This window comes from Drosophila busckii, chromosome 2L (assembly GCF_011750605.1).
Source record: "Drosophila busckii strain San Diego stock center, stock number 13000-0081.31 chromosome 2L, ASM1175060v1, whole genome shotgun sequence".
Taxonomy (NCBI): Eukaryota; Metazoa; Arthropoda; class Insecta; order Diptera; family Drosophilidae; genus Drosophila; species Drosophila busckii.
In genome coordinates this window covers 4,181,258-4,193,635 of record NC_046604.1, presented here as the reverse complement: position 1 = coordinate 4,193,635, position 12,378 = coordinate 4,181,258, and the positions used below count along the sequence as shown (strand labels likewise).

General features: G+C 42.4%; 3 protein-coding genes across 6 annotated transcripts; 2 read left to right on the top strand and 1 right to left on the bottom strand.

Annotated features, from left to right (window-relative positions):
* Positions 1–22: 22 nt before the first annotated feature.
* LOC108607577 (probable ATP-dependent RNA helicase DDX23) lies at positions 23–2,704 on the bottom strand. The gene has a single exon (XM_017998474.2). It carries the CDS (start codon positions 2,626–2,628, stop codon positions 76–78), a length of 2,553 nt encoding a protein of 850 aa, XP_017853963.1. The 5' UTR covers positions 2,629–2,704; the 3' UTR covers positions 23–75.
* Positions 2,705–2,987: 283 nt separating this feature from the next.
* Positions 2,988–7,481, top strand: LOC108607575 (solute carrier family 12 member 9). 4 transcript variants are annotated; one of them, XM_017998469.2, is made up of 8 exons: positions 2,990–3,567; positions 3,645–3,779; positions 3,845–4,188; positions 4,646–5,533; positions 5,586–5,968; positions 6,031–6,219; positions 6,277–6,456; positions 6,514–7,075. In XM_017998469.2, the coding sequence occupies exons 1-8, from the start codon at positions 3,309–3,311 to the stop codon at positions 6,953–6,955; spliced, it is 2,820 nt and encodes a 939-aa protein (XP_017853958.2). In that variant the 5' UTR covers positions 2,990–3,308; the 3' UTR covers positions 6,956–7,075. The 4 variants fall into 4 exon arrangements, with proteins under 4 accessions (XP_017853960.1, XP_017853959.1, XP_017853958.2 ...); XM_017998468.2 differs by having other exon boundaries at positions 6,028–6,219; XM_017998471.2 differs by lacking the exons at positions 6,277–6,456; positions 6,514–7,075 and having other exon boundaries at positions 2,988–3,567; positions 5,586–5,679; positions 5,910–5,968; positions 6,028–6,119.
* A 2,954-nt stretch (positions 7,482–10,435) lies between these two features.
* On the top strand, positions 10,436–11,047 carry LOC108608449 (basic helix-loop-helix transcription factor amos). The gene has a single exon (XM_017999830.2). It carries the CDS (start codon positions 10,436–10,438, stop codon positions 11,045–11,047), a length of 612 nt encoding a protein of 203 aa, XP_017855319.1.
* Positions 11,048–12,378: the final 1,331 nt, after the last annotated feature.

Below are 12,378 nucleotides of genomic sequence, written 5' to 3'. Positions count from 1 at the left end.
ATAACAAAAATATAAACATATATTTTGTGATAATTTTCGAAATAATTATTTATTGGCATTGGAAGGTACTTAAATCTAAGCAAATATTTTCTCTTCGCGACGTTTCTTAGTAACCACAGTGCCCGGCTTATGCTGTGCCTCTGGATGATTCATTAGCTCCGGCGGACAGGTGGACACCGGACTTGCGGTTACACATTGCTTCAGATCGTAGAACAGACAGCTGTCGTCCTTGGTGACAAACGAAATGGCCACACCGTTCTTGCCCGCACGACCTGTGCGACCAATACGATGCGTATAATCCTCAATAGACTTGGCCATGTCGTAGTTAATAACCAGCGAAACATCCTTGATATCAATACCACGACCCGCCACATCGGTGGCCACCAGAATATCCTTGGCACCCGACTTGAGCGCAGCCAAGGCATACTCACGCTGCTCCTGGCCTTTGCCACCGTGCAACGTGCAGGAATTGTAGCCAAGCTTCTCCAAGCCCTTGGCCAGCACATCGGCACCCTTCTTCTGGTTGACGAAGATAATAACTGGCGGCTCAATGCCACCGGAGAGAATCTGCATGAGTTTCTTGCGTTTGTCATTCTCGCCCATCATGTAGACTATTTGCTCTGTGCGCTCCGTAGGTTTGCCAACGGAGCCAATGTAAACAGTGGCCGGACGACGCAAATAGGAGCGTGCCAAGCGCTCCACCGCCGGCGGCATAGTAGCTGTAAACATCACCGTTTGTCTGTACTTTTTCTTGGAGTAGAAATTCTCCATAAGCTTCTTTTCATCTTCGGCCTCCTCGCTGTCCGGCTTAAGATTGGTCACAGGCATATATTCGAGAATCTTCTGTACATCTGGCTCAAAGCCCATGTCAATCATGCGATCTGCCTCGTCCAGCACAATGTATGTGCACTGGTTCAACACCAGATACCGATTCTCCAGCACATCAATGAGACGACCCGGCGTGGCAATGACAATCTCACAGCCCAAGCGCAGGCGGAAGCCCTGCTCCTCACGGGACAAACCACCCACAACAACCACGGTGCGTATGCCCAACGGTTGTCCAAATTTAATAGTCTCCTCCTCAATCTGTTGCGCCAATTCTCGTGTGGGCGCCATTATAATAGCATATGGACCCTGATCTACATCTTCCAGACGCTCAATCTTAGGCAGAGATTGAATCCAGGATAGCAGAGGTATAAGGAAAGCCAAAGTCTTGCCGGAACCTGTCTCAGCCACGCCTATAATATCGCGATTCTGCAGACCGATTGGTATGGCCTGGCGCTGTATAGGCGTGGGCTCCTTATAGCCCACGCTATCGATGATATCAATAATCTCTTTCGGAAAGCCAGACTCGTTCCAACTACGTATGGGATTGGGTATTTTGCCACCTTTAATGGTAATATTGTAATCTTCTCGAAAGATGCGCCAATCGCGTTCGGTCATCTCATCGTTGTCCTTTTCAGACCAGTGCCGATCGTCCCACTTTTGTTTGTCCTCTTTGCGCTTCATTTTCTTGAGGCGCACCTTCTCCTGCTCCTTCTCGGCTTCGGTACGACGCTTCTCCAATAAATCGCCATAGAATTGACTCTGCGTGCGCTTCTGTTCCTTAATATCTATGCCAGCTACATTGCCGCGTCCAAAGAACTGCACATGATGTCGCTCTTTGTAAAGGTTGTTGTAATCTATGGAAGTATCCTCGCCAGCATCCCAGTCGAATACGAATTTTCGATCGTTGAGACGCCGTACGCGTCTCTTTTTCTTTATAATGCCCAAATAGCGTTCGCGTATAGCCTCCAGCTCCTTCTCCTTGTCCTTGTGTGTCAAATCCTCCGCACGCTTTCCTTCCCTATCACGTTCTCCTCCACGGTCGCCTCCACGTTCGCCATTACGATCGCCTCCACGGTCGCCATTACGATCGCCACCACGATCTCCACCACGATCGCCACCACGTTCGTTGCGCTCACCACGCCGCTCAACCTTGGCAATCGGAGGTGGCGGCATTCCTGCTGCTGGCGTGGCTGAAGCTGTGGCTATAGCACCGCCCATTTTAGTATTAGGCGCGTGTATCTGATCTCTGACCGCATCTTGCGCAGCACGCATACGTTCCACCTCTTCCTGGCGTCGCTTGATTGCATCCGCTACTCGCTGCTCCTTTGTTAAGAAAACTGGTTTGCTTCGTGCCTCTTCCTCCTTCTTCTTCTTGTCCAGGAGCTCTTCCAGCGACAACGGCTCCTTCTTTACCTTTACATCGACGTTCTTCTGGTCCTGCTTGTCCTCAATTTTAACTCCCGGCTTAATATCCAATTTGGGCTTCTTTTCTGGTTCGCCATTGCGTGTACCGCGCTCTCTTGAACGTTCACGTACAGCCCGTTGGCGCTCTGGTGAACGTCCCGTTCTGCGTACGTTCTGTGTTCTATCTTCCCTAGAGCGCGAGCGCCTTTGCCTTCTATCTTTTTCTCTATCCAACTGCTTGTCGCGTTGGTCGCGCTCGCGGTCCCTTTGACGATCTCTATCTCGCTGCCTTTCACGCTCCCGTTCACGTTCCCGATCTCGATCGGTACCGGCTACATTACGCTCATCCCGAAACCGTTCTCGGGAGCGCGAGCGACGCTTTTTATCATTCACCATTTTTTAGTTTACAGCAGAAAATAATACAATCAAAACGTTTAGGTGAAAACAAAACAGCTGTGTGCGCATTAGAGATGAGCAATTCTCTGTGATGAAGTCACTGTGACAATAAATTAGTGCCGATATAAATGTTTCTTTTACAATGCAAAGTGTTAGCAGCCAAAAAATATTTGCAAACTTACTTTTCGGCTTATTGTTCAAATTAAGTATATTTATATTCAGCTAAAATGTAAACAACAATGTACAGGATGACACTTAGCTGCTCTAAATATTCTTGCTTTGTCCGTTTATTCCCACCAAAATAAGTCAAAAAAGTTGGCATCACTAGAATGGAATAAATACTGTTGACAACCCTAACAGCTGAGCTCATGGAGCTGTTCCCCCTTTGGGGCTTGATTTCTTCCGCGATTTCTCTGTACACAACAGACAAATGAGAGAACAACAACGGTAACGCAGCGACAAGTGACGCGTTGAAACAGAAAATAAAAAAGAACACAAATAAGCAAAAACGACACAAACAAATGAATCGGACGCTTTAAAGCGCTCCAAATAACACAAATACCTAATTCTCGTGATTTAAAGTAATTGTGGGCGTCTAGGAACTAGTACATCGCCAGCACTTAGGTTGTGTGTGTTTGCAAGCGCTGACAAAGACGTAGCAGCTGGCACACAAAATAAGCATGAACACAGATCAGGAGACGGCGCCCATAGCAGCACCGCGCAATGGAGCTGCAGCTAATATGTTTCGCAGCTTTGGCTCATTATTTGGTGCTGGCGGTGCGGATACTACGCGTCCAGTGACACCGCAGTCGGGTGACGGATACGTTGAGTTCGGCATGCAGGATCCGGAACGTAACGGACGCACTTTGGGCACATTTGCAGGCGTCTTCAGTCCAGTGGCTCTATCGATGTTTAGCGCTCTGGTGTTCATACGTGTGGGTGGGTGCCGTCACTAAACATTTCTAGTCTTGTATGTATGTATGCATAACTAATTGTTTGCGTGCTTTTTTTAACAGGTTTCATTGTGGGCAATGCTGGCTTGTATGTAACGCTGTTGCAGTTCCTTATTGCTTATGCGATTTTGCTATTTACGGTTGCTTCTGTTTGTGCTATCTCCACCAATGGCGCCGTAGAAGGCGGTGGCGTCTACTGTGAGTAATCATTATCTCCCACCAAATGTAAGCTTATACTAAAGCTGGAACTTTTATATTTACAGTTATGATCAGTCGCACTTTGGGCTTAGAGTTTGGCGGCTCTATAGGTACGCTCTTCTTCTTTGCCAATGTAGTAGGCTGTGCCATGGCCATCTCTGGCTGCACTGAAGGCATTATGGATAACTTTGGACCCGGCGGTCATTTCGTGCACGGCGATGCAGTCTTACGGGATGGCAAATGGTGGCGCTTCCTCATAAGCAGTGTAATCAATACATGCATGTTGTTGGTTTGCCTGGTGGGCGCAGCCCTATTTGCAAAGACGTCAGTGCTTATTTTGGGCACAGTGACCGTTTGTCTATTCGCCACCTATATCAGCTTTCTGGCCGTTGGCGCTAACGATGAAATGGTAAGTGTGTAGGGCTCAGCGGCATTTATCTATGTAATTAATCAGCATAGTTTAAGCGCTGTCAACGCTTATCAATCTCTATTCATGCAAGGGTATTGCAGTTGTCGATAGATAAATTTATAAAAATGCTGCGAACAAATATTTATCATACTTTTTTCAATAATTGTTAAGCACATTGATAGATAACAACTGTTTTCTAATACTTCCCCTTTTAGTCACAGTGATGACTCGAAAATTGTAATTTTTGGCAGCACAGCTGCTGTTAGTATATTTATACTATAACTAAGCTTTAACCAATGCTAAATTGATAATGACCAGTGGCAAATGAATCACTTGTGTGCGCAGCTGATAGCGTTAAACTATATACACATACATATTTATTTTATTAATTATATGCATTAACAACAAAGTGCTATAAACTACGGCTCATTAAGCTATTTTACTTTTTAATTTGTAGATACCGGTGCCCGAGGCGAATACGCTACTGCCCAATACAACAACACATTTGCCCTATACGGGTTTGAGTTCTCAAACATTGAGCGAGAATTTGGCTTCGCACTATGGCAAGGATTATACATCCAATGGCAAAGAGGTGGACTTTTCCACAACATTTGGCGTGCTGTTCTCTGGCGTCACAGGCATCATGGCTGGTGCCAATATGTCCGGCGAGCTGCGAAATCCCTCAAAGAGCATACCATGGGGCACATTGTCCGCCGTCTGCTTCACGTTCATCTCCTATGTAATACTCTCGTTCCTGATGAGCTGCACCACACCCGCCGAGACTATGCGCAACAACTATCTGTTCCTGCTGCCTGTTAATATGTGGCCACCATTTACTGCTATAGGCATTTTGACAGCCACTTTCTCCACGGGTCTCAGCAATCTCATTGGCTCCAGTCGCATATTGGAGGCACTCAGCAAGGATCAAGTCTTTGGCTCGTTGCTAAACTTTGTACTGCGCGGTACCTGGAAGGGCAATCCCATATGCGCTGTGGTCGTCAGTTGGGTGCTAGTCGAGTGCATTTTGTTAATCGGCTCGTTTAACATTATTGCACAGATCAATTCGGTGCTATTTATGCTCTCCTACTTGGCCACCAATCTGGCCTGCTTGGGCATTGAGCTAACGGGTGCGCCCAACTTTAGGCCACTCTTCAAATACTTTACCTGGCATACTTGCCTGGTTGGTTTGTTGGGCACACTCATCATGATGTTTGTCATTAATCCGATTTATGCATCCTCCTGCATTATACTCTGCTTGATTTTGGTTATAGCGCTGCATCTGTTCTCGCCGGCAACGCAAGCAGCTCAATGGGGCTCCATTTCGCAAGCGCTTATGTTTCATCAGGTGAGTGCATAAATCATTAAACGAAATCTCTTTTAATTGAATTTTCCTACAGGTGCGCAAATATTTGCTTATGCTGGATCCGCGCAAAGATCATGTCAAGTTCTGGCGTCCACAGATCTTGCTCTTGGTCAGCTCACCACGCTCTTGTTGCCCGCTAGTTGACTTTGTCAACGATTTGAAGAAAAGCGGTCTTTATATCATAGGCCATGTCAAGATAGGCGACTGTAATGCCGGCGAAGATAGCGTGGAGAATCAGCAGTGGTGGTCTTTTCTGGATCACATGCGTGTCAAAGCTTTCACCGAGGTGACCATAAGTCGCAGCATACGCGAGGGTGTGCAACATTTGATACGTTTGTCAGGCATTGGCGCCATGAAGCCGAATACAATTATCTTGGGCTTCTATGACAATGAAGCACCTAAGGATTTCTTTGAAAAGTAAGTAGCTAAGGCTTTATTTATTTGAGCTTAATAACATTGTTTATTAAATATTACAGCAGTTCTTCGCCCTATAAAACGGATGGTTTCAACGAAGGCGACATACAAAACTTTCCCATACGACGCGATGGTGAGCCCAAGCACTTCCAGGTGCAGGAATATGTGCAAATTCTTTGCGATACGCTGCGCATGAAAAAGAATCTGTGCTTGTGCCGCAACTTTCAGCGCTTGGATAAAAACTTTATTACCATGTAAGCTAAAATATTAACATTATTATTTATAAACTAAACACAATTTGAACTTTGCAGTAGCAAGCATATGAAGTACATTGACGTGTGGCCCATAAATGTATTCAATCCTACCTCGGGTGATCCTTTTGACATGGTCTCGCTCTTTATGATGCAATTGGCTGTTATAATGCTGGCCAAGTGGAAGCATCTGCGTGTACGCATCTTTCTCTGCGAAACCAATGAGGAGCGCACTGTTGGGTATGCAAAGCAAAAAGCATTTCTACTCAACATTATTCTAATTATTCATTTTTGTAGCACATTTGATACGCAAGCACCGCAAATGGATGTGTTCTCCAAGCTGAAGCTGGAGCAATCGCTTAAGGAGCTGCGCATTAATGCAGACATTATTGAGATACAGGAATGGAGTCGCGATACGGAGTTTACGCGTCATGCGCGCATACTCAAGCAGTTTACAGCGCAAGCGGACGAGGCTTGGCTGGATGATGGCACTGAGATAGCAGAGGATAAGCTAAATCGGTCGCTTTTATATATGCAACGCGCCAATCAAATCATACGCGATCGCTCCGACCAAACAGCGCTCTCATTTATATATCTAGCTGCCCCACCCAAGCCCATGTTGCCTGATTTTCATGACCGAAGTGCCAGCTATGTGGAACTGCTCACCGAACTGACAGCGGAGCTGCCGCCCACGATTCTGGTGCATGGTGTAAGCACAGTAACGTCGACTACGCTCTAAGCGAAAAGCAGAGTGCACACATTGTAAGCCGATAAGACCAATCTGCTCTTGAACGCCCACGGCTTGATTGTATTGTATCTTATTTACATATATAGAGTTTCCATGTCATTGCTTTATTCATTTTTATGTTGATTAACACACACAGTATGAACAACAATAACCACCACAAACAAAAACACACCATCATATCAGCAAATTTACATGTGTATTTACATACATACAATTTTATATGTGTAGTGAAATGAAAATATGAAATCTGTCTTAGGTATAATTCAAATTTATACAAATATGTATATTAATACAGCGATATTAAACAAGTTGTGATTCACTGATTTCCATTTAGTAAAAAGCAAGTATTAGAACACGATTTTCATAGACGCATTTAGGTACTAATTACTAATTAAATTAGCTAAAAAATCACAGTGTCAACTACCGTATGCAACTAACAATTATATATAATTTTAATTTTATTTTACTTCATGTGTCTTTAAAGTGCATTAACTAATTATTTTGTGACCAGCTGTTTATTTATATTTATGTTTATCTATGCTATGTATTCAGTTCTTTACAATAAACTTATCAAAAGATACTTTGTTGCTGCAGTTTTGTATTTATCAGTAGCTCACTTAACACATTTTTTGTTTTGTTTAGAGGCAGCGATTTACCGCTACCATTAAATGCTTATTAAGATAAGCAAGAGGCTCGTGTTGTAGGCAAAGGACAAAAAAAAGGACAATGAAGTCATAAATGTCACTTGAGCTGATATTTGAGGGTTAACGTTACTTTATGTGATGACTATTTATGATACTCATCAATAGTATTGCCGCTCAAGGACATACCTGCGAGAGGTCCTGTTTACCTGCCTTGTTTTTTTTTTTGTGTTTTCCAAATCACGCTTAAGTGTCAATAAATTCTCATAAATGTTGCAATTGGCCTGACACTTTGGTATCAATGCCCAGGCTAACGGCTATGCTGATAGGCAGGATAGACTACTGAAGTGTTAGGGTACGGGTTGGCTAATAGAAGCTGTCTGATTCCTAGAAATTGGCGTCGCCTTTAAGCACGCTCTGGTAATGAAGGCTATAACTTTTTGTTTTAATCTAAACACTCAAATAATATAAAATTTCCAAACTAGAGTTAATCCTTAGCGCGACACGCTGTCTGTGGTTTTTGCCCAACACAGCTGGCAAACAAAACAAATATTTTACGCAGAAATCAAAACCAATATGCACAACTGTAATAACCCATAATTCTTATATATTACATGGTAATTGTAGAGCTGCAATTTACTTTTCCGAAACTGCAAACACAATAGCTGTGGAAACAATGGCAGGCAGGCAACAAGTGGAGTTTCCCACAGGCAAGAGCACAATATTCTATTCTTTAGTGACAATAGCAACAATCTCACGCAATCTTTCGACCACTTGACTTGGCCTAATCGCATTTTTGCAATTTAGCGCCAATGCTATAATCCGCACAACGAAAACGATTAATCTCGAAAATGCTGCAAAGAAACTCAAACACGCAGAGGATTATCATCAGTTGTGCTATTGTTGGGTTTAAAAAGGGCACGACTTTCAACCAAACTACGCCCACTAGGCCACTTCAGCTATTGTTGCTATTTTGACATGCCACAAATGCTGCCTGGCCAGGTAAGCCACATGCTAATTGGAAATGCCCTGGACTGGCTTTGGGCGTTAACGATCTTTAGCTGATCTCTCGCCGGCGATCCTTTCGCTGGAAATTGCAGCATAATATCAAAAGTTTCCGCGGTCGCGTGGCACATCTATCAGAGATCCATCAGCGGTCCTTTGTCGGCATCAAATATCTGCCACTGACCAGTAGAGTGGCCGCCACTTTTGTTCTTGTCAATTTTGTGTGTGAAATATCGGGACAACTTCGAGTCCGCATCATTTGTACATTTTAGCCATGGTCGGCGCTCGGTCTCAACTTGTTTTCAAATTGTTTTGGCCGTTTTCTTTAGAAATGCAACGAGCTGTTTGAATTGATTTTCCAACTACAAGTCTGTCGAGTTAATTAACCTTTCGTTGCGGCTTCTTAAAAGTGGGCCAGAAGTCTCGAGCTGACATTGATGATGATGAGCCGGCAGCAGGATGGCCGTGGAAAGTAGAGCAGCAGCAGCAAGCAAATGGGCTGTGGTTAGAAAGCATGACTTGTATTTTAAATATTAGCCAGTGCAATTTGAATGAAATTCTACCGATTCTTAATCGCTTGAGTCATGCAGTACTGTTTCATTCATAGAGCTTAAAAACATAAACATGAGTTCCATTCATAGCTTTTTAAATAGCTTAAGACCTTTGATTCATACGCTTTGGAATTATTCTTTTTAAGTTTTATGTAAATGTAAATTTATATGATAAATTAAAAATATGATTATAGTATGGTTTGATATTTTGAGCTGATATAAACTCTTAGAATCTACGTGTGCAGTGAATATAAAATACAATTTTAATCAACAGAAATATTTACATGAACGTGCCCAGGATTAAGTTTGGGAAGAAGCAACAGTTTTTTCTCCCTGCCAGTATTAGTTAGTCATCATATTTTAGTCATGTTCTTATCATCTTATATAGACCGCTTCCGAATTGCCCTCAACTGGATGGAAAAAACAAAGATAATGTTTCGAGAAATTTAAGATTCAGTTTAAGTTTAAAAATCTTATTACTGTAGCTTAAAGAGAAATTGTTCAACATTTGTGTTTGACCTAATAAAAGACAAAGACTAAAATCGAAAGTATTAAACCGCACAGGCAACAAATTCTTAAATGCACTTGGTACAGACACTTTTCTTATTGTTATGGTTGTGGAGAAATTTCTTGACCAAAGCACAGATAACCAAAAGACGGCACTAGACCACAGACATGCAAAGTAAACTGTATGCAGAGCAATTTAAGTTGGCCCACAAATGTGGTTAACAATAAAAATATACGCAAATTATTAATTCTCACCAGAAAGTGCAGATGGCCAGGAGGCAAGAGAGTAGATTCGTCTTTTGTGTGCACAAAGATTGACCTTGGCAACAATTGTTGGCCATATTAAAATTAAATAAGTATAATTCATATAAAAAGCCAATTGCTGCTGCAGCAGCACAAAAGAAACGAAGTTCGTGAGCAGCACAAAAGTTTTAATTTTGTATATAGTACACACACTTATGCATTATGTTATGTATGTGATTAAGGTACAGTAGCAAATGGCAGTTTAAAGGCATGCGCAAGAGGCAATTAAACGTTTTGACCGCAAGCCAATTTAGGGCACGGGCTTAAGCCAGCGCTCAGGTAAGAGCAAACAGCAACAGGGATCAGTGCCTGAGACGCTCAACGAATCAGGTAGCTGCAGTTGCCTGCAGTCTGAACCAATCACCGCACGCCTTGGCCTGCTGACTGGCATAAAAGGCTGCTTGACAGTCTGTGGCTGCTTCAGTTATCCTTTGACTTGCATACACAACGCACACACAACAAACATGCTGACCAACAACGAGCTGCTCGAACATTTTTATTATCATACGACGCCATCTAAGGCCATAGAGTCGAATGCGGATGTTCTACTGGGCACTGACAATGATTATGCGCAGTTTTTGTATCAGACGCAGGATCAGGATTTTGCTGGCAGTGCAGACAGTCTATCTGATGGCACCAACAGCTGCAGCTTAGAGCTTTACTATGATACGCCTGCTATGCTGGAGCTGGAGCAGATGCTAAGCACACAGACACAACAGCAACATCAACAGCAGCATCAGCAGAGTAGCGGCAACGGCAGCGCAGCCACAAAGTTCCAAAGCAAAGCCGCCAAGTATTGGAGCAAAGCCTCACGCAGCAAACCTTACGATAGCAGCGAATCCTCCTCGTCCTCCCAAGAGCTTACCCGGTCTGGCCCGGATGTCATGCGCAAGCGTCGTCTGGCCGCCAATGCACGCGAGCGTCGACGCATGAACAGCTTGAACGATGCCTTTGATAAGCTGCGGGATGTGGTGCCCTCGCTGGGACACGATCGACGTCTCTCCAAGTACGAAACTTTGCAAATGGCGCAGGCGTACATTGGAGACTTGATAACGCTGCTCGACAGAGATTATTAAAATTTATCTTTGGGTGTCCTACATCATATATGGGCTTGGGGGCTGTGGGGCGCAGCATCACTTGAACCTAGTGTCATCTTTAAAAGGCTGTTAGTTATTTAGTTTAACTAAGTTTTTCTTAAGCAACAAATTAAATATTAAAATAAAAATAAAATAATGAAAATTAAACATTAAAGATATATTTTACTCTATGATATAAAAATGTTTTCCAATTACAATTTTCAAAGCAAAAACAATTTTGGAATCCGAAACAAGATTAAATTAAAAGAGATTTTGTCACGAAGTGAACAAGAATTATTCTCGATAGTAACTAAAAGACAAATTAGAATCTCTATTTATCCTATCGCTATACAAATAAAAATAGTTTGTTGTTTAAATATTTTAACTTACAGATAATCTGCACTATTTTTTCTTTCGTGTAGCGCTTTGCAGCCGCATCCTTTGACTTACATCACCCCAACATTAATTCACATTTTCCACATGCAGTCGGTTGCAGTTAACTAGTTTAAATAGTTTTATCCTTGGGAGCGGCATGCAAGTGGTGGGCGTAACGCCCACAACAGTCCAAACAACTGTTTGCCGACACGATTGATGAGTTCCGACTTCCGACACAGACCATAAAGACAGCAGCGAAAGATACTTTGGAGGTGATTAAGTGCCATCAACAGGTAAACAGTCATGCAAGGACTCTCAGCTAAAGCAAAAGAAAATTGATTTAAACATAGACATTTGTAACTGTTGATTATTTAACATGGGTTAGAGAGTTGAAGGCGTTGTTTAAATGTTGCTGAGTTATACGTACGTATATTTTTTTAGTTTTAAATATCACATTTAGATTTGTATTTATACTCTATATAAATATACATATTTAGTCTAAGCTTATTAACTAAATGCTTAACTACGTATATCTCTATGCTTAGGCTAGCAAGCAAGTGTTTTTAATATCTTATGCTCTTCACAAATATTTTTTAAAAGCAGATCAAGCAATAAATTTTGATTTAGAGATTCAGCATTTGTACTAAAGTCGTGAGTGATTCTGATTTGGTAGTCAAAAAGTCAGTCTTGAAATAGAGGTTTCGAAAAAATATGTATACGTATATGTATGTATAAAGCCGTCATGCTGCTGCTCAATGGTATCCCCTGAAGCCTTGTGGGTTAGTTGTGGGTATTTTTCAAGTAAATGGTTAAAAGAATTCAATCTTTATTTAATTTAAATTTGTTTTGTCTGATTTTTTTGTTAGCGTTTCTTTGCTTATAATTAGACATTTAGTGAAGAGCATAAGACTTTGGCATAACCAAAGTTTTAATTACAATAATTAGTTGTTTTTTTT